Consider the following 20,628-nt stretch of genomic DNA (forward strand, 5'->3'; position numbering starts at 1 on the left):
TATTTCTAGAAATGTTTAAAAGTTTGGATTTCAGCAGAGGATTGATCAGCTTCAGTGGGAAATCTGCGTGTACCTATATAGTTTTAGGATTGGGGAAAATATTTTATGTTGTAGCCATTGTTATTTATTGTAATAGTGTTAATTTTCAGATGTGTCTAAGCAGATCCATTGCAGAATATAAGGAGCTGGCAGGAATCATGGAGCCTTGACAGGCAATGCCAGCTAAGGATTTGGCTTAAAATCCCAGTTGCAAAGAATTTACAATGGTTGCAAGTGCACAAATAAGATTGCAAACCCTGAGCCACTTACTATAAGATCATATTTTATTGAAAATATCATAAACTTTATTCTATCCCTCAGGAATGCAATGGATAAATTACTTTTTAAATCCCTTTTGGAATTTTATATATAGGGCTTGGGGTTTTCTTGCCTTTAGTTTGATTTCAGAAAAAACTTACCTACAGTGTTTGGTGCTTTCTTTTTCCCAAATTTCCATCTGTAAGAGCTCTTGAATAATTTATTCTGTGTTTTAATATCTTTCACTTAAAACACGCACAAAAATCTATTGCCTGGAATGCCATTCTGAGGAATGGTTTTAGGATACTTCAGACGTAACCTGCTCTTTTTTGTATTCCTCTTTTTACAGACAAAGATCTTGCGATAAGCTATGGGCAGTTTTGCTTACTTTATATTTTTGAGCGTTTTAATCGGTGGTCAGCAAGAGTTGGAAAATTTTTCCTTTACCTTTTTTTCAATTGAATTCAAATGATGAAATTGAATTGTTGTAAGCAATCCTTTAAGTGTCCCCATTTGACCAACTTTGAGAGGCAGCAGCTTCCTGAGAGAGTTGAAGCAATGTTTGCCAATCCTTGTAAAGCATTTCACCTCTTCAGAGGCTAAAGCCTCTCAAAACCAAGAACAATTAAAGCGAGAGCCTTTCAGAGTGACTGGGGAATTCAGCAAAATAAATCAGAAATCCTCTGCTGTGGCTCTGGAGGCTTGCCTCATTATAAGAGCAGATCTATTAGCCCCCTTGCCATTGTCTTTCATTTCTCAAGTGAGGTGATTCTAATTAAATTAATCTGCATGTCAATCTATCGGTGATCAATCAAAAGGGCTGAGGTCCCCCTTTGCGGCAGTGTGCTTGCGGCTGACAGGGGCTGATAATGGAGGAAGAAATAAACTGTCGAGCAAAGTTAATTAGTCAACATAATAGGTGGATTAAACAGGAGCTGCTGATTGCTGTTTCACATGTCGAAGCATGAGGTGGGAGCTGAAACTGCAATTAACAGACAATTATTATATTTGGTTGTAAGAGGTCACATGAATAAACATATCTCTGTGGGTTTCAGTTTTTAATCCCTTTCCCTGTTTAATGTAAGGAGAAGTGTAGGTCATTTCTTCTTATTGTTTTAGTCGAAGTTCTCAAAGGCGACACGTGCCCCTGGCAAACCAGCACAGCCAGCTGAAGGCCAGATCTTTGGCTGGGGTAAAACCCTTGGAATGCCGTACGCGGTTGGGAAAAGGCTGTGGGAGGGGGTGACTGGATGAAAGCCAGGGAGGCTGTGAGGTTGCTTGGTCTGAGTGTGGTGGGAGGAGACCTGGTGTGATGAGCTCCCAGCTCTGCCAGGGACTTGCCCCACACATCCCTCTGTTTCCTCCTTGATAGTTCATGACTCCATTGCCCTCAGCCTGAACAGGGATCTCCTATAGGATGATGCCTGCTGGGCCTTAAGGTTGAGATATGCCTTTGGACCCCTCTGAGTAGCTGGGTCTCCTGCTCTGGACCCAACATGTACCTGTTTGGCTCCTGCTGGGTTGGCTCCTCTCCCACCCCAGGCTGCTCTGGGGAGCAGAACTGTGGGATCCTGCCTCCAGGGTGGTGCTTCTGTCTCCCTCCCCTCGCCTTAAACCAAATCCCAGGTGTTGACATTGAGATAAGTTGAGAAACACAAATAATTCCAATGCTGCATGAATAGGGTTGTGTTCTCCAGATCAAGACCCCACTGTCAAGCGTGCGTGTGTACACAAACGTGCCTATATGTACTCCCGAAGATAGAACTCGGGAGAAATTTGGGCAAGTCCAACAACCTGTAGTGACTGTACTGTGGGGGGGGAGTGGGGGGGGGCAGGGAGGCACGCAGCAACTCTCATTACAACTTCACAAAATACGCTTTTGTTTTCTTTTATTCTGAATTGATTCTCATTTGCAATGTCAACAGCTCTATCTACTTCAGCATGGAAACTGAAGGATAATTTAGGGTGAAACACAGCTGCCCTTGTATGCAGGGGAAAAAATACTTAATAAAGATCCTCTTGTTAAAATGATGGCTAACGGTGTGCCGTCTGCCATGCAGCTACAAACTCTGCAATTTGACTTAAAACTGCATCAAAACCTTTCGATGCCAAAGACCCACTCATCAATAGTGTCTCTTGTTAGATTTGTACAGCACAAGCACCAGTTATTATGTGAAATAGCTATGCAATTTTCTACAGCTCCCAGCTGTTATTTATTTAACTGAGTTTATTATACTGTGTGCTTCTTAAAAAACATACAGATATATCCAAATTTACCTCTATTTTGCTCTTGTCTTTGCAGGTTGTGGTGTCTACAACAGTCAATGTTGATGGCCATGTGTTGGCAGTGTCGGACAATATGTTTGTACACAACAATTCCAAGCACGGGCGGAGAGCTCGAAGACTCGATCCCTCGGAAGGTACGCCTTCTTATCTGGAACATGGTAGGCATATAATTTTCATTGGTTGGCATTGCTACTTTAAATGTAGTTTTATTTGGTTTATTTCTCTGGCTTCTGGTTTCAAATTGTCCTGTAAAAGTTTATACCTTTGGGACCAGATATTTTGAAGAGACTGGCCTTCAGACCAAAGCAGGAGTTTTTCAAGTAGGTCAGTGATAAACGTAGTGAAATGACAAACCAGTAAGCAAACATGGGTGAAGAGTTTGTCCTGCGGTGGTTTGAGCTTTTCCAAATTGCCTTGATTCTTGATTGTGTATCAAAACCATGTTGCATATATTCTGAAGGGATCAGCACCCAAGTTTCAGATTAGATTTCTTCTGTCTATAGAGAGCTGAGCTCTCCGGGAGATCCAGCTGTTTGTTTGAATTGCCCTAAATGAAAGCAGAGCCCTCTTGGAAATCCATCTGCTTACTCAAGCCATGGACGAGTGCTCTCCTCTGGCTCCAGCTGTGCCAGCTGAGGAAGCTGCTCTTCCCTACACACCACAGCTGCTTGTCTCTCCTCCCTGCTGCAGGCTATTCTCCACCATGGACATGCCGGCTAAGATGGTTGTCCCATTGCTCCTTAGTCTTCTTCAATCCAAAGAAGTTCATTAAATTTGAACCATTTAAGTAATAACTCTTTGCAAATCTACTTTATTTGTCTGAAATAATTGGAAGAGAAATGGTACAAGGCAATTTGTCCGGCTTTTCTGAAAGGACAGTAAAGCCCAGGAAGGGTGGGCTGGGGGTGCGTGGCTGGGAGCAGCCTGGGGGACAGTCATCTTTTCCGTAAGATCAGCTGATCTTGGAAAAGAACATCTGCTGGTGACTGTAGGTGCTTAAAATGGGAGTTGTTGAGTGCAAATGTACTTTGAAAAATATGGATTTGATTAATGCTTTGTTTTGCTCTTTGTCCTCAAAGCTGATGACTACTACTGAAAAGCAAAACAGAGGGCGTTTCACTCCCCTCTCCCTGTTCCAGCTTGGTAGAATAGCTCTTTGTCTTCAAAGCTGTTTGTAATCCTAAATTCAATAGGTGCTTCCTCCCTCTAAGAGATGTGTATCCTCAGCTTCCATTGAAGTAGTTGAGTGTAGAAGGTTCCAGTCCTTTTTGCTGGTTTGTTTCACAAATATTTGCCAAGGATCTGATGAATAATTAAATAGATTTTTCCAAAGAGTGTAAAGAAACCAGATAAAATTTTCTCTGGGAAGGCTAATGCCACTCAGAAAAAATGTTAACTAGATATGTTGAAAGAAATTATTAATACTGAGAAATGGGCAAATGTGTGGGTTTCTACTACTCAGTGAATTCCTGTGGAAATAGCTTTCTATTCTGTTTATGCTTTCAGGCATCAGTCCTGCAAGCACTTATGCATATATTTAAGATTATGCACACATATGGTTCTGTTGGGATCAATGAGGCTTCTTGTGTCAGTAGAGTTGAGGGTATTGATAAGTGTTTGCAGAATCGGGTCTGTAGTTCACACTTACTAACCTAAAATTCTTAGCTCAGCAGCGTTTCTCATTATATAAACATAACTTACATCTGTATTTATTTAGCTCTAACTTTTTATGTAGGCTATGAGCCATTTTCAGCCATAATTCATATTATAGAATTTTTTTTTCATCCTGCCAACGACCTAATTTAATAAACAAACCACTGTTATAATTTTTGCTGAATTTTTGTAAGGAATGTATGAACTCTGTCTTTATTAATTAGCAGAAGGCAGAATGTTACAGAAGGAAACTTCTCTCTATTCAACTTTGTAATCTTTCCATTCAGCCTAGTCTTTCAACAAAACACTCCTATTTTTTACTTGAATTCCTACCAAAGTAGATGCCATATATTTTTTCTCAATCAGTGCATGCTTTTGGTCAAGGCAATACTTACTTTCTCATACATAAATATTCTTCTTTGCATGCCTGATGTAATAGCAAATCATTTTACTACAGTTATCATTCTCATTCCTGCTACCTGAGGGATTATGTTAGCAAAAAGAAACAAAAAAAGGTAATGTTATGCTTACATATCCACACAAACCCTAGTTACTGTGCCAACATTAAAAGTCAACATCTGCAAAATATCTCCATGTGTATATTTTGTGGGAAAGGTGATTTTTCTAATCTGCTTTCTCAGGCACCTCTCAAGCAACCTCATAAAGCAACTAGTAAATTCTTACTTTTGAATAGCAACCTCCACACTACAAATTGCACTCATCCCAATGGCTCGGTGGAGTCTCCCTTTTTAACCTAAATCCTTCAATCCAGCTCTCCAGGAATTCTATGCACACTTGAGTCCAAGAGACAGGAAAAAAAATCCACAAACTGTTTTAGATGTTGTTATTAGATGTCTGAAACACTTAATGAAAAAAAAATAGGAAAAATCTCAGCTGGGCTTAATGCTATTGAATTTTGGGCAACCACCACGAACCTTAGACCCATTGGAACAGATAACAGTTTCCCCCACTGAAATTAATTTTTACTTTTAGTTGGAGTCCTGAGTTGGAGTCTTCATGTTTGGAATTTTTATCTTGGACAATATCTTCAGGTATAAGTAGCAGAGACAGTTTGTTTGCCTTTCCTCTTTCCAGCTCTTCTGCCTCCACCAGGGGAGGCCAGATTGGCCTGAGCAGTAGCTGTAAACGGTGACATGCGAAGCTGACTTAGGCATGGCGAGTTTGGCTCGGGTTTATCGCTCTGGTGAGCAACTTCTGATCACAGGTTTTTAAATACTGGGATCTAACTATCATATGCCTTCAACCAAATGTGTTCCAGTGTACTTTTCTAGACGTTTAACTCTTTAACACAAATATCTGATGGCAAGAGAGAAGAATGCCTGACTGTGTGCGGACCGGGGGAAGGGGAGGGGGATGTAGCAAGAAAGTGTGCTTGTGGCCTGGTTTAGTTGGACAATATCCATCTTATTTTCCCTCACAAAGTTGTTTTGGGACAACATGCTCTTAAACATGAAGTTGCAGTTTATGTGACACCTAAAAGAGACTTCAGGTGCCAAAAAGCTGGAAAGAACGCTTCACCTCCCAAGACACTCAGGAGCCTGGTGTCTCCACATTTGGGTTTTACCATCTCATTAGCAGGTAGCCTGGATTATTTCGGGGACATCCAACACATCTCTGTTTATACCTTGCTTGTCAGACCGTAATATGAAAGTTCCTTGTCGTGGCTCATCTCTCTGAATATAGCTAGGAACCTACGTCATGGTTTCATATCCACACACAGTACTCCTTGAAACCAGTGGGTTAAGAAGCCCATACTTCAAATAAATATATCCATCTTTCAAAAGTAATAGCTGGCAGAGGTCAATTATTTCATATATCTCTATGTGGTATAAATAGGGTAAGCCACGGTAATCTGTGGTTTTCAATAATTATCACTTTTTCATTCACAAATAGTTGGATCCTCACTTGTTTTATATTTATGGTAAACCAGAAAGCCAGTGTGGTTGACCTTTCTAAATTGTACATATATAGTTAGATGTATAATGTATAGCAAATAGGCCCGAACCAGTAGAATATATTTCAGCTTGTAGTTCATCCCAGGGTGTCAATTTTAAGAGCAAAATCTTTCCAATGTGATTTAAGCGAGTAGCTTATGGAAGGGGGGAATTCTGGCAGGGTTTGCCACAATCCTTTTCAAGTTTACCAGCATGAAGTCCACCACTGCAGATGTCTGCAAAGTTTCCAGTTTAAACTCTCATATCACTGCAAAGTAGAAATTCTTTTATTCCCACAAATTTTTGAATAGCTTTACAAGAATGTAAAGCCAATTGCATCAGTTTCTCTGTTATTTTTCCTCACTGGCAGAATGCAATGCCCTCGAAAAATGATAGTCCCCGAGACCCTGTCAGTTTGCATGCTCTAACACTTTATTATCTAATGATCTAATATGCAACAAGGCAAAGAGGGGGTGCTTATCACCCTGACAGCATGCCTAAGAGAAGTGACTAAATTACTTTATGTACCATTAGTGCTAGCTGCCACCGTGAACTCACTGTGAGCATTTATGCAAATATTCCTGAATACATTCAAGTGGCCTTGTCAGGAAGACGACTGACAAGCAGCTTAAATGCTTGGGTTTTTAAAGGGGCAGTTTATTTCTTTTTCTTTTCCTTCCTCCTCCTCCATAGAAGAGTGCTGAAGAATTAGGTGGTGGTGACGTTTGCTGGCGATTTGGTTCTGGGTCAGCTCAACAGCAGCAACAGGGGAAAGATGCCGGGTAGAAATAGGGACAGATTATAAAATGTGTCAGAATTTGAAGATGGAAGTGAAGATAACCATATCCTGCCATTGTTTTGTATGAAATGTATATAAATCTAGTGTGTGTATGTGCATCTAAAATCAGTTATAATATAAGAAAGCAATTATTAGTGTCTCCCTTATACTGGAAATGATGCATGGCTGGATTATTTCATTCCTCTATAACGTCACCTGAGACTATGTTGTTTTAATTCGTTATAGTAATGAGTGATTCAGACCATTTGCTGTCTAGAGGTGGAAAACCTTCCACAGTAAGTGAAGAGTAGTAGTTGCTGTGCCTCAGCTGGGTATGTCAGGTGGATCTTCTCGTCAGCAATGGGGTATTTTAGGAGCTTTTCTTGCCAATCCTGCCCATCCTGGGAAATCTGAGAGGCGACAGTCACCACAGCAGGCACATGCACAGATTTCCTGCTAAGTTTTCAGATTTGAAAGCAAAAACGTATGCGAGGTTGTGTCTTAGTTGATTAGATATTTTCTATTTAGGTTAATAAAATGAAAGCTTTTCCTCACCTTATAAACTCTTTTGAGAGGATAATCTGTCTGCCTTTAAGTATCATTGTATCTAGTCTGACTGGAACAGAATTGTTGAGAATGGTCGTTGTCTACCTTGAATTTAGCTGCATGTGCTGGGCATGCCTGTCAATAATTCTTGATGGAGGCTCAGAAATCTGACTTGGTGACCTGGTTCTTTGGCTCTAAGTGGCTTATGCCACAACATTAACCACTACGTTTTGGGCAGTGTGGAGAGCCATGAAGAGGATGCCCCTAGCAGCTCCATTTTAACCACTTCAATGTATCCATGTTAGTTGATGAAATTGTTAATACAAGACACAATACTGACTGAACTGAAAAGTATTAGCAAGTTAAGAAACGTTAGGCTTCAAAACTTGATACGTTTTACCCTTAGATGGTATAGGTTCAGAGTCTGAATCAAAGTTAGTCACTACTGCATTCACAAACTGGCCAGGTTTAGCCAAAGAAACTTAGAATCACAGAATCATTTTGAGTCCAGCCATTAACCTAACACTATCAAGTCTGCCTCTAAACCGTGTCCCTAAGAACCTCATCTACGCGTCTTTTAAATACCTCCTGGGATGGTGAATATTTGGGTGGAAGCACTTGTTGTAAGTTAGTGCTTCACTTAAGAATGTTATCGTGATAATGTGAAAGATATAAACACACAAGCTTTTTCTGCATCCTATCATTCCATACAGAGAAAAGCAGTGGGCTTGATTTATTATTTAGAAGGGAAATAATGAAAAAAAATATTAGGATTCTACCACTCTACTTGAGGGGATCTTGTATGTTATTCTGAGTTACGTCTGCTTTCTAATTTATTTTCTATGAGGAAAGAATACCTAGGGTTGTTGGACATCTCTATGCATACACTAGGGAAAAAATGTGACTTTCAGAACATTGCACAACATGGATAGTAATAACAGTAAGTGAGCTTTGATATACTGAAGGATTGCAAAACTTCAAGCTGGAAATAATTTTCTTTACTTTTGCCAAGTTGTCTTTTTCATATCAGTTCCTTCATAAATGCAGTGAGTCATATATTCAGGCAATTTTTTACATAATGGCTTGTTATGTGTTCTTGGAGTTTGACCTCACTGAGTGTATAATATTAACCTCTTCGCTGCCCCATGGACCTACTGTATGTTTCTAATATAAGTGAGCACACCAGGGCTGAATTAGTCCCGTATGTATACCCAGATGGAGCTAAAGCATTTTTGCCTCTCAAGAGACAAAAAATGACCAGAAAGTTAAGGTGCTTCACTTCAAAGATTTTGTAGATAAAGACTCCAATACAATTTCAACAAGATTTTAACTCTAGGGACCACTGAATTAAGTTGCCAAAACTGTGGCAGGTTTTGTCCAGGCTGCAAATGTTAAGTCAGGACAAGGTATCTTCTTAAAATTATATGGAAGGTCAGGGAGAGGTTGAGGGTCTGAGTAATTCCTTACCCAGGAATTGCTGTCTGAGGTTCTCTGGTGGATGTTGTGCAGGAGGTCAGGCTCTGTCATCAGAACGGTCCCTTCAGGAGCAAAATCTTAGGATCCTTTAGCTTAGCAAAACACAGCAGAACTCAGATTCATACCGCTCCCATTTAGGTGGCCAAAACTGTGTTAACTAAATTATGCGTCTCTGAATTGTGCTGGTGTTTTTCAAATCTCCACTGGAGCAGACCAGTTGTCTGCAGGCCCAGACCCCCGCTACGTCTTTGGATGTTACTGGGAATTTCACAAGAACTGGGTGGGTGGGTGAGTGGGTGGAGCTGCCCTTCTCATAACCAGTCACGGCAAACAGAAAGCAGAAAATCTGCTGTTTCTATTTGTCTAGGTCATAAATCAGCCACTAAGAAGAGCTACTCAAAAGCTTAGAATATCTGGCTGCAGCAATTTTGATCTTTCAAAATTTATTTTTAGTCTGAAGCTTAAATGAAAACAACTTTCAAATTATTTTCTGGGAGGCGGACTTTTAATGGTTGATTTGGGTGAGGAGATTCCAGATTTGAGTTCTGCCATTAGGCTGTAGGTATTTAATGAAGTTGGTGGTTTGAGTTTGTGATTTTGGTCATTATTTCAAGATTATTTCATAATGTATATGTACTAACACTGCGACCGCCATGTCACAGAGGACGTTTGGAGTATCCAAGCCTTTAATAAAAAGGGTTGCTGTTACATAATGCCCATGGAAATACTTCCTGAAAAGTCAAGCTTGGGTACTCCAATTACCACAGTTAAAAAGAATTCCTGCTTGACAGTCACTTATCAGGGATCTAATGTCACGTTTAATTGAAAAAGGAAAAATATGCTACAATGGAAGTAGGAGACATCTTGATTTTGAAAAGATAAGGTGTGGCAGTTCCTACCCACGAGCAGCTGCCCTTTAAGTTTTTCAGATAAATGAAAAGTAAAACAGCCCTTCCCCCAGAATATCTAAATGATGTCAAGCTGCGATATGTTGTTACCCTCTATTGTTATGAGGATGTCATCAATTCACAGAAAAATAATACCTGGATGAAGATAGAGCACATTTTGTGAATTTCCCAGAGGAGCTTTCAGAACTGCGCTCCCAAAATTGCCAAAAGAAGAAAACATGGGGAAAACTGTCATTAAAATTTGATGCAGATTTGTGTGAAAAAAAACCCCCACCCCGTTTTGTTACAGCAAACAGATAAGGGAGAAAAGTTCAGATGGAAATTCTCCAACCACTGCGAGACTTGACTCTTATTTGAAGAGTTAGACCAAGCACTTTCTGAAGATTTGAGGTTTCTCTCCAGACCTCAGAGGAATCAGCGTACAATCAGAGTACAGTTACGCCAGTAGGAAAACCTGAACTACTGTTTGGCAGAAACTTCACACCTACCAGTACAGGAGAACATTTAGTAGCACTCAAATAGGCAATGAATATTCATAGATAACGAGCATTCATTACATTTCAATTTGCTTTGCTGGCCACAGTGTCACTAATACAATGGCATCATAGGGGAGAAGAATTACATTAGGGTGAGATAAAGGTTTGAGAGATACTGCGCTGGATGGCAATGAAGTTTTGCCAGAGGTTGTTTTTCCAACCTTCCAAAATACGCATGCCAGCAAATTACAAAACATTATATTATTGTTATATGATTATTATTTCTGAACAAATTCCTCTATCTTAGCTTTTATATTATAGGATGCCTTCATTGTTGTTATGCTGGGAAAAGGTGTTTTCTTCACTCCAGTCCCCTGCCAATTTGGGCAGAGTACAAAGGAAAGGATTTTGTGTATTTTGATTTGTAAATGAAGACCAAGAACTGGTGATCTTTTGAGAACTCATCTGGGTGTCGTAAAAGGTCATGATTATCAAAGAATGGTGTTCACAGCAGTTTGCAGGTACCCAGACACTTTCAAATGTTTCACGTTAGGCACCCTGGTATTTAAATACCCCAGAGCGATCAGTGGTTATGAAAGGTCTCTGTTCCCCTTGAACTTATGTCCAAAGGTCTGAATCAACGGAGTGCTAACAAACTCAGGATTAAGGTTTTATTTAGATGAAGATTTTCTTCCAAATTGTCGTTTAGAATATTCTGATTAGAACACTTCACAAATAAGGAACTCAGTATTTTTTGCATCTGAAGCTGTACATCTTCTCATAGAACTGAGAGAAGGCCAGTGCGAGCATTCAAGTCTCTCTCGTACTGTCTGATGTGGCGCCTGCCAAGTGTTTCCCCAGCAAAATGAGTATTTGACAAAGCTCCTCCATGTCTGAGGAAATGAGTTAATAGCATAAACCAGGAAACTGATGCAGAAAGTGGAACCGACCACAGTGGGATGTTTGGAGTGGTTATTCTAATCTGGGTTTCCATGTGAAAATTATTAATGTTAGTAGTAAAGAACAAAAATAAACTACTAATAATTAATATTGGAATGGAGACAGGCTCTGTGTTTGGCCCAAATCCAAATACAGGATTTTCGGGAGTGCATGGCATTGCAAATAGTCTGCTTTCATTACAGCCAGTAAGACAACTTCATAAAGTGTTTTTTAAAATCTTAGCCCAAACTGTTTGCTGAGCATAACCAGAAAGCTTTGTGTGTCACAATTAGTCCTTTCTGCTTCCCACCTTCATTCCACAAATTTATGTTTCTCTTTCTGACAAAACAAATCTTTAGGGTGAAAGTGACTGTAATATAAGCGGTGCTGGTTTATGACCTCATTGAGCAAAGCAAATAGAGTTAGGAAGTTTATTAAAAAGATCAAGAATGAAGTTTTATGAAAAACTTGTCTGAAACTTAGCAGTTTAAATTTATTTCTCAAGAGGAATTCAAACATTTAGATCTGAAAGTTAAGGTACAAGTGAGATGCTCAACGAGATGCTGTCCTTCTAGATGCGGATGTTTAGGACTTTCTGAACTTCTGATCCATTCTGTGAGTCAAGTGCTCACCCAAAAGTGTGAACGTAAAGCCGCAAGTGGGTGGTTAGTGGCATTTTTTAAACTTTGGCTACATAATTTCTATGCCTGTCTGCCAGGTACTTTGAAAACACCCTTAGGTGCTCACGGGAAGCACTGGATAGCTGGGTGCTTCCAAAAATCTGCTCCCAAGTGCTGCAGGAACCTGTGTGCTTTTTACTGTGCTACTGTTGAAGTGTCTGTTCGTAATGGGAGTATAAGGAAATTCAAAAGTAATTATGCTTGGTTAATACCTTGTCATTATGGTTTTGTAGCAACTCTCTGAGAGTTTTTTTTATCAACCCCATGAAAAAGCAAAGTGTGTTTCCTGCCAAGGTCCCTGTTTGGGTTGTGACATGGCAGCAGATGTGCTAGATCTCCCCTGCTCCTGCAGACCAAACACACAGCTCGCGTTGCTGAGCGCTGAAATCCCGGGCTTGCGTATGGAATTCATAGGTCTGGTGTTACCTGATCCATGTGGAGGGGAAGGCCAGTGTTTGGAGGTAAATCGCAGGGCTGACCACAGCACTGCTCATCTTTCCAGCTGCAGCTTTAGTTTGAGGGTTGGGGTTTGAGGTCACAGCGCTTTCCCGCAGTGTGTTCAGGTGAGAGCTTCGCTCAGCTCCCCAGGCTCTTGGAGGAGATGAAGGGGGGGGGGGAAATGTATTTCTGACCAGGTTTGGCGCTCTGAGGCACTGAAAGGTAAAGCAACTCTGATTAGGGGCCCTTTAGGGAAAAATATCCCCTTCCTGGGACCATGACATTGAAGGCGGTGGCGAGCGCTGCCTCCTCATCCAGCCCCGAGCCAGAGCAGAAGTGCCTGATGGAAAGCCCAGGGTCAGGTGCCTGTTCAGTATCAGCTGCCAAATGTTTCTTATGAGGTTGCTTCTGGCTGCTTCCTACCTATGATACCACCTTGCCAAGGTCCCTCGGTCCTGGCAGGAGCCAGCACAGAGCTCCCAGGTGTCCAGGCTTCCAGAAGTGTCTGCCCGTCTCTGCTCATTGTACAGCAGAAAGAGCCCAATTTAGGCAGTTCGATACACCCAGCCACAGCTGGAGTTTGATTGGTACACCCTGCAATGCCTTAGGTAGGTGGCCTGAACATGGCCCTAAATAAAGAAATAAAAACATAGCATGACTTTATCAGACACATTGAAAAAACTTCTCTAAGCGTTTGTAGGCTCAGGTCCAAAGTATTTGCTCCTCAGATTTTCAGCGTGTTGGTTTTATGTGGTGTCACTGCTGGAGAGATACTATGAACTATAAATATATTTTTATGCTTGTGTTTTTGCAAGTAAAGCCTAAATGGCTACGAGGAGGTGCTTGACCCTGCATTCAGAGCAGCACAAAGAACAGAGGAGGAAGCAGTCTGAAAGACACCGCACACGAGAGACAAGGGGGTCTCAGTCTTTGCAATGCAATCAGGGCTTCTGCTTGAAATGCAATTCATTGCTGTCCCGCTGCCATCACAAACATGGACTGAGTATTATATTGCATTCCTGAATCAAACCTCCCAAGTAGTAGTAGTTGTAGTAATAATAATAATAATAATAATAATAAAAATAAAATGTTTTTGTTTACTTTTCTTATCCACCCTTCCCATTCCAGGTAGTCATTAGTTTGTAGTATGTTTCTGTCCAGGACAGCATTTCAGTTAAGTCTTCTGATCACTGGGATGCTTTTCCTACAGAAGAACCAGATTTCCTACCTTTTCCCTTGGTCCAGGGCCTGGAAACCTGAGCTGCCCATCAGACTTTGGTCTCTCCATTGGCAGCTCCACGTAACCTGTCACAGTGACAGCCTGAGCACAGGTTTTGCCCATGATGAACGTGGATATTTGCTGCATCTGGCAGGCTGCAACAATGAATGCAGAAGACGGTCATTAATAGATAATAAAAGCAGAAGGAAAATTAATGGGAATAAGCTTTTCTTTTACTGGGGCTGATTATTACTTCTTTGTTCTTGGTCTGTGACATGATTGAGACGCAAAGAACAGCAAACAACGCTGGGTGCATGCATGTGTTTTGTTCTTGGCTGGTTTTTAATCTGGAATATTTAACCATGATATCTTCAAAGTGCCATTGTGTCATACATTCTCATGCACTTATAGATTTCAAAGATGAAGAGCCTGCTGCTTCATGTTTAGTCGTGCCTTCATCTGTAAATTTATGGCAGTATTATGGTTTAATGAATTGAACAAGTCCCAGAACAACAACAAAAATGCTTTTTTCTTTGAATTTAGATATTGCATACTTTGTTCTTCAAACATATAATAAAACCAATATGTTTCTTCAGTGGTAAACTTCAGGCTAACTTCATCTCACATTACTAATCAAGTACTCAAGGATATGTGTGGCACATACACTTGCGTGTGTGTGTGTGGTAAAGAGGCGCTTTCAGTTGTGTGAGACATAGGCTGAACATTCGTATTCTGATAGCAATAGGCAAACCTCCGAGAACAGATGGAGCAGAGTTCAGCACAAAGGTTTAATCCTATCAGGATGATTCCTGTATGACCATCTGGATAATCCGGCACACAAATTCAGTGCCTGTTAAAAATACAACGTAGGCCAAGATTAGCATCACGGATTTTCCACTAGACTTGTTCATATTTGACTTTATGATTTTCAGACTCCAGAAAATTGCATTAGAGAGCAGCTTGTGATTTGTGAGAGAAATCAGAGGAAGAACAAGAACTCTTAGGGTACTTGAATTTCCCTTGAAGAAACTGGATTACAGGCGCTCCCTGTCCCTGCCACAACTGCTTTGTGTCTCTAGGCAGGTTGTTCTGTTTCTGAAGGATGACGACCGCAAGGTCTCTGTTGTGGACAGACTTTCTCAGTTTGGCTGAACAAAGAGACTTCAGCTAAAACTCAGTTCTAGTTTGGGCTCTTATTTTTATCAGGATGAAATAAATTCTTTGCCATGGGATCTATCTCGAGTGAACTGGATGTGGTGCTATACAATATAACAGGGGTGTTTAGCTGATTTGGGCAAATGGAGCTCTGTTTTTTCCTTTGTGATAGTTAAAGATTACAGAAAAGTTTAGTATATACTAATATTTTGTCTGGGGGAGTGAGAATTTAAATTTAGATTAAATTCCATGTAGCACCATCTAAACCTTGTCAGTGTAGCCAGAACATACCAGTGTACATCTGGATGTCAAGACTCGCTGCTGTTGTGCGTGGGATGCTGAACCTTTTTCACCTTGCAGGGATGGGATGCTGTGGCTCAGGGGCTTTTATCTAGTCCTACGTTCTGACTCCAGAGAGATTTTCTGGGAGAGATTTACAATTTTGGTAAGGTGCTGATGGAAAATAAAAGAGAGGAAATGAGACCAGGGTAATGGTGAAACAAAACATGAATTTAGAAATAGCATCCACCTGCCTTTCCGTTAGGTTGGGATTCAGCAAAACAGTAAACCACAGGGCTGACATTAAGGAAACGATTGGTCCCATCTTATAAAATGCTTTGCTGATTCAGGACCTTCGTTAGCAGCACTGAAGGACCAGTCAGTTAAATTAAGTAGGTTTTGGAGTATGTGAGCTGTGCAGCAATGTTTGTTTTGACAAACTTTTAGAGTTGATTTATATTACATATTTTGGGCTTCCATTCTCAAGGTTACCTTCATCCTCACCCAGAAATTGCATCAGTGCAACTATTTTTAAACTTTAGTGCACTTAAACAGATGCAATCTCCTTTCTGGATATGCTTATTGTTTTTAAAATAGTCATATTGACTTAGCTGGGCTCTGTAGCTCTATCAGCGGAAGTTAAATCAGTAGGAAGCCGTTGAAATTGAAGTGGGAGAGGCATATAGGACTTTTTTTCTCTGTTTTGCTAACAAAGCTTTTAAAGTTCACATTCAGACAAAGCAGTGCAATCCCGTGCGGGTGTCACACCTTAGTCCCCTGGATGCTCTTCCTGTCTTTTAGTAGCAAACACTGTTCCTGCGCCTCCGCAAGTGACCCTGTGGGATGGAGGATGCAGTGAAGAAACTGAGGGGCAATAATTTGGGGGGTCATGGTAAAGCATTTATCTTGCTTGGGGTCAAAAAGTGGCTGTGCATCCCCGAGAAGGGCGAGCATGCTGCAGCACCCATTGGTTTGGTGCCTGGGTCTGTGCAAACCCATCTCAGAGCTGCACTGATTTAAGTGGGGTGCTGTGATCGGCCATGGCCACCCACAGCAGTTTCTGTCTGAGTGCAAAAATTAGAGTTTAAAGCCCGCTTGAAATTTCCTTGGAAGAAAAAATAATCATGAATATTCCCAATAAAATTGTTAGGCTTCTTGAAAAAAAAAATTATATATTTAGAAAGAGCATATATATTTTTTCAAGAATAATAATGTAGATTTATCTTTTAAAAGTATATATATATATATAAATGTTTAGACTGAAACTATATATTGAATTTAACCAAATTTTCAAGTGGTTTTGCAACATTACATTTTTCTTGGGTAATTTATTATTTGCCAAAGAAATATGACAGCTTTCCTTTGGAGGTCGAGTTTACTGAGTTGCATTGAAATGCTAAGGAGTCTCACTGGTTTTGAAAGCAAGAGGTACCTCCCAAAGCAAAAAACAACCAACCAAAAAAAACCCAAAACAAACCAACCAATCAACCAAAAACCCCAAATCTTCCTCTGTGATGTGAATGGGTTTGAAAGAATGACTGCAAATACGTCTCTTGCAATTGGAGAGCTTACTAATTAGAGATAACTAACTTGCTATTTAGAGATAATTCTTGCTATTTATAGAGAACTAAATTATTATTTTAATGGAAATGTTTTATGTAAAATACACAGTGGATTTTTTTGGAACACATCTCTCATTATTCAGGGTCGCCTCCTTTTTCCATGCAATCATTTTTCAGGCTGTGTTCAACAACTGAGAGCTTTGGAAATCATTAAGAGAAACACAGAGGACTCCATGACATGTAACTTTGCCAGCTGGGGCATCAGGAAGGATAAAAGAGCAGCACTGGCTTAATATTGATTGCAGGTGGAATATTATACCAGATAATACACATTTTAAATTCTCATTAATGGAAGCTGAGCATCCAAAATGTTAGGTAGAAAGTTACAGCCAATACCTTTAATTTCATCACTTGAAAACAGAAACAAAGGCAAACTTCCTCCCTTCCCCCAACCTTGAGGGATTGCACGGTGCGTGTATTTTTGATTCGGTGATTTCACCCCGTGCAGACGTCATGAAGAATCAGGTGGAGGTTGCCATTTTTGGCAGACTGTTGTAATCCTTAAAGCTTGCAAATGGTAAGTCCCAAATATTGAGATGCTGTAAAGGAGGGAGCTGGGAAGGAGGAATGGGGCATCTCATTCTCGTGCCTGTGTTGAATAAAGCTGCGTGAGTTATCTCCTCGAGAGGGAAACCTCTGTTACCCTGTTTCCTGCACAGCAGCTGCTTATTGTCAGGAGAGAATAGGAGAGAGAGCAGGCTGTGATATGAAAAAGGAAAGCAGGAAGATCATCACTTTACTAAGATAAACAGCGAATGCATTGTTTAGTTTATGAGTGAAGATTTAATGCTCTGGTACAATATGTAAAAGCTCCATCACATTCTCTTTCCCTGAAGTGTCTATGACTAACCCTTTGGGATGGTCCTGTGGGCTTTTCCCATCCAGACTGGTTTGGTAAACTTCAGTTTCTTGTGCTGGATACAACTCGGCTAATTCCTCTGCACACTGGACTGGAATGATACGTCTATGTGGGTGCACACACTTTTTAGGGCCCACCCTTTCAGCATGCTTAAAGTAGGTAAGCAGACAACAACTCCTGCTTCTCAGGAATGAGCAAGTTATTTTAAAACAAACAAACACAAACAAACCCACCCAAACTGAACTGCCTCACTGCAAGTATTTGGTTCATTCTTTTAAGCTGGCAAATTTTTGAAAATTATAAGTTTCAGCTCTAAAAATCTCCCCACCCTTCCCATGATCAAATCGGTTTGTTAAAGTGCTTGATGTAGAAAACCCACAATAAACAAGGATGAGTGGAATAACCCTTGCCCTCCACGTAACACCCATTTAAATTTGTAATTTGACAAGGGAAGAAATACTGTTTTTCTCCCCTCGTAAGGAAAAACACACCTTGCCAAACTAAAAATATTTGATTCGAAAGGCCTTTAGCATCCCAACAAGTACCGCACACCGCTGACTCCAGGGTGCCGTGGGAAAGGAGTTTAGGCTCACATTGTTCCTGGGCATCGCCTTGCTCATAGTCACAAACCCTACGTGATTTCAACAGCTATGATGTACCTGAGGGAAGATCTGCACCAGATGATATAAAAATGCTGTAGAAAACCTGGAGCTGGTGTTGAGTTGCTGTTACATTTGACTCTGACACACTGCAGAGACATAGCGGCTCAGTTCCTGAAAGCAGAATGTTGCTGTTAGTACGTCAGCTCTGCTGCTGCTGGTTCTCGTGTTGGGTCGGTTGAGCTCTGCACAGCACAGGGTGGTCTGCAGGTGACCCAAGTGGGTTTTGAAATGAGAAACCCCAGTTCTGTATACATTACATAGCTCTTGGCAGCATTGTGCTGATCTAGTTCCTTAGTCTGCCACTTCTTCGGCTGTATTTTTAAGCACTTACTTAAGTGGTTTGTTGAATCACGACTTTAATAGGTCATGGTTTTGAGTGCTTAAAACTGATTTGTCTTGGTATTCTGAAAATCAGCAGTTTGGCGAAAGCATTTAACAGGTTGCAGGATCAGACCTGTACACTGTTGGTTAATGTGTGGCTTATTTATATATTTAGCCTGGAATTAGGTTTTACCCAAGAAAAAAAAAAGAAAATTAAATTAAACTCCAAATACTTTAATGATGAGACAAATTCCCTGTTTCTCTGCATTCCCAGTTTTAACTGCCTTTATGCAACTCTCCTTGTGTGGCACAATTCTCTTAAAGAAAAGAAAAATAAAAGCATGTACCCCATCATTTAAACTCCTGTTGTGATGCAGCAACTGTTGTCAGAGCCTCATCTATGGAATAGTGGAGGATGAAACCACATTTCATGATAGAAACTGCAGGCGAGGTCACTCTTACAGTCACCAGCACAAACTGGATATTAATCATATCGCAAATACATTTCAGAAGCTAAATAAGAGCAGTCCCAGAGCCCTGCTGATAGCTGTGCATCCCACTAATTCACCTCAGTGAACATGTACCTCTAAGCTCAATTAACCCTTATTCCAAGGCCACCCATAAACTTTGTGGTAAATATGTTTGTTGTTTTTTCTCCTCCAGCCTCTGTTTTCTATCAATGGAATAGATAATTTCTGTTGGAGGATAAAACACTATCTCTGTTTATAAATGCAGGTCCCTAATTAAGAGTATGAGATGGCCAGGGGGTCTTTGTGGGGGACTTGGATCTGTAGCTCATTGATTCTGTAAATTTAGATGCTATTTCTGCTGTCTTCAGGTGCTGTTCAAAGCAGATAGAAATTCTCACAAGGTGGATGGATGGTGATGTTGGGGAGAGGGATTTCCTAGTGCAATTGCTTGCGTACAAAGTTAGTTGTTACACATGTACAAGAAGCTATGAGGAGACATTATTGCTGTTGTTTTGTTGTTATTATTATTGTTATTAGTATTATTAGTACTGTTATTATCCTCCCTTACAACCATTGTTCAGAGGCAAATTGGAAATGTGGTAATTAGGCCCCGACTGGTAGCGTAGTATTAGTGTCCTGAGCCAAAGTTCAACGCCCTGAAATGAAATTTAAACCAATTAATCTGTTAGATTTTTATCGCTTGTCCGTGTTTTCTCAGCAATTCCCTCAGCACGTGGCCTTTGATCAACTCTCATACAAAAGCTAAAATGTGTGCCTGCTGCTAGCAAGATGGGGCTGACATTAACATGGCACTCATAAAACAATCAGAGCAGTGAAACCCTCAAACAGACAGGGTATAGTAATATTTAATAAAAGCGCGCACATAATCTTCTGAATTAGCATTTTGTGCCTTGCAGTACCTTTGGGAGAAGAGCTTTTATTTGTGGAGTGATCATTATTATAACAAAGAAGAGCTACCTAATAATTTCCACTTTAACTCTGCAATATGCCACGAGCATTTCTGAACCATTATGCTAAACTGTGGCGGGGTAATCATTTTATTGTCACAGTTTGAAGGAAGAAAAATCCCCTGTATATCAGTAGCTTGGGGAGCACGGGAACACAAGAACACACTTGACACACACAGCACAAAATGAAAAACTTTTCCTTTTTGCTATCTGTGTTGTGAAGTCGGTGCCTACCATCCTTTCCATGGAAGGAGATAAGATTTTAACAATGTATATTCTGAGAAAAGATGAAGATTTCAAGAGAACATTGTTTCCCTTGAAAGTCGTTAAGGTTTTTGCTCATAAATCCTTCGAATGCATTGGTAGAGACCTTAGCTTTGAGCTCAGTGGCAAAATTCCCATTGTCTTCAGTAAGTTTGGGATTGCAGTGCCTCCCTCCAACATCTGTATCTGTTAACTCAAACCGCAGGAGCAGCACAATAAAACATGTCAGATGTTAACGCTGATTTGCCTTGATACTCTGCAAAGGAGAGCATCTCATTACGACTCAGAACCATTAGGCCATTTCAGCAGGTGGAGGATGCGGCCACATCCCCTTCAGCCGGGAGCTGCAAGGTCCGTGACTGCGGTTGGGAAAGACT

The 20,628-nt window shown here is 40.6% G+C and overlaps 1 protein-coding gene across 9 annotated transcripts in view; it reads left to right on the forward strand.

Annotated features, from left to right (window-relative positions):
* Positions 1 to 20,628, forward strand: part of EBF1 (EBF transcription factor 1) — a 271,870-nt gene that overhangs the window by 178,181 nt on the left and 73,061 nt on the right. For 6 of the 9 annotated variants that reach the window (XM_082063781.1, XM_082063786.1, XM_082063785.1 and 3 more), the window contains exon 8: positions 2,600 to 2,741. In XM_082063781.1, the coding sequence (XP_081919907.1) occupies positions 2,600 to 2,741 (142 nt within the window). The remainder of the gene's footprint in view (positions 1 to 2,599; positions 2,742 to 20,628) is intronic. The other 3 variants (XM_082063783.1, XM_082063784.1, XM_082063788.1) reach the window with 1 other exon arrangement.

The sequence above is a fragment of the Streptopelia decaocto genome (genome assembly GCF_964273445.1).
Source record: "Streptopelia decaocto genome assembly, chromosome: 12".
Classification (NCBI taxonomy): Eukaryota; Metazoa; Chordata; class Aves; order Columbiformes; family Columbidae; genus Streptopelia; species Streptopelia decaocto.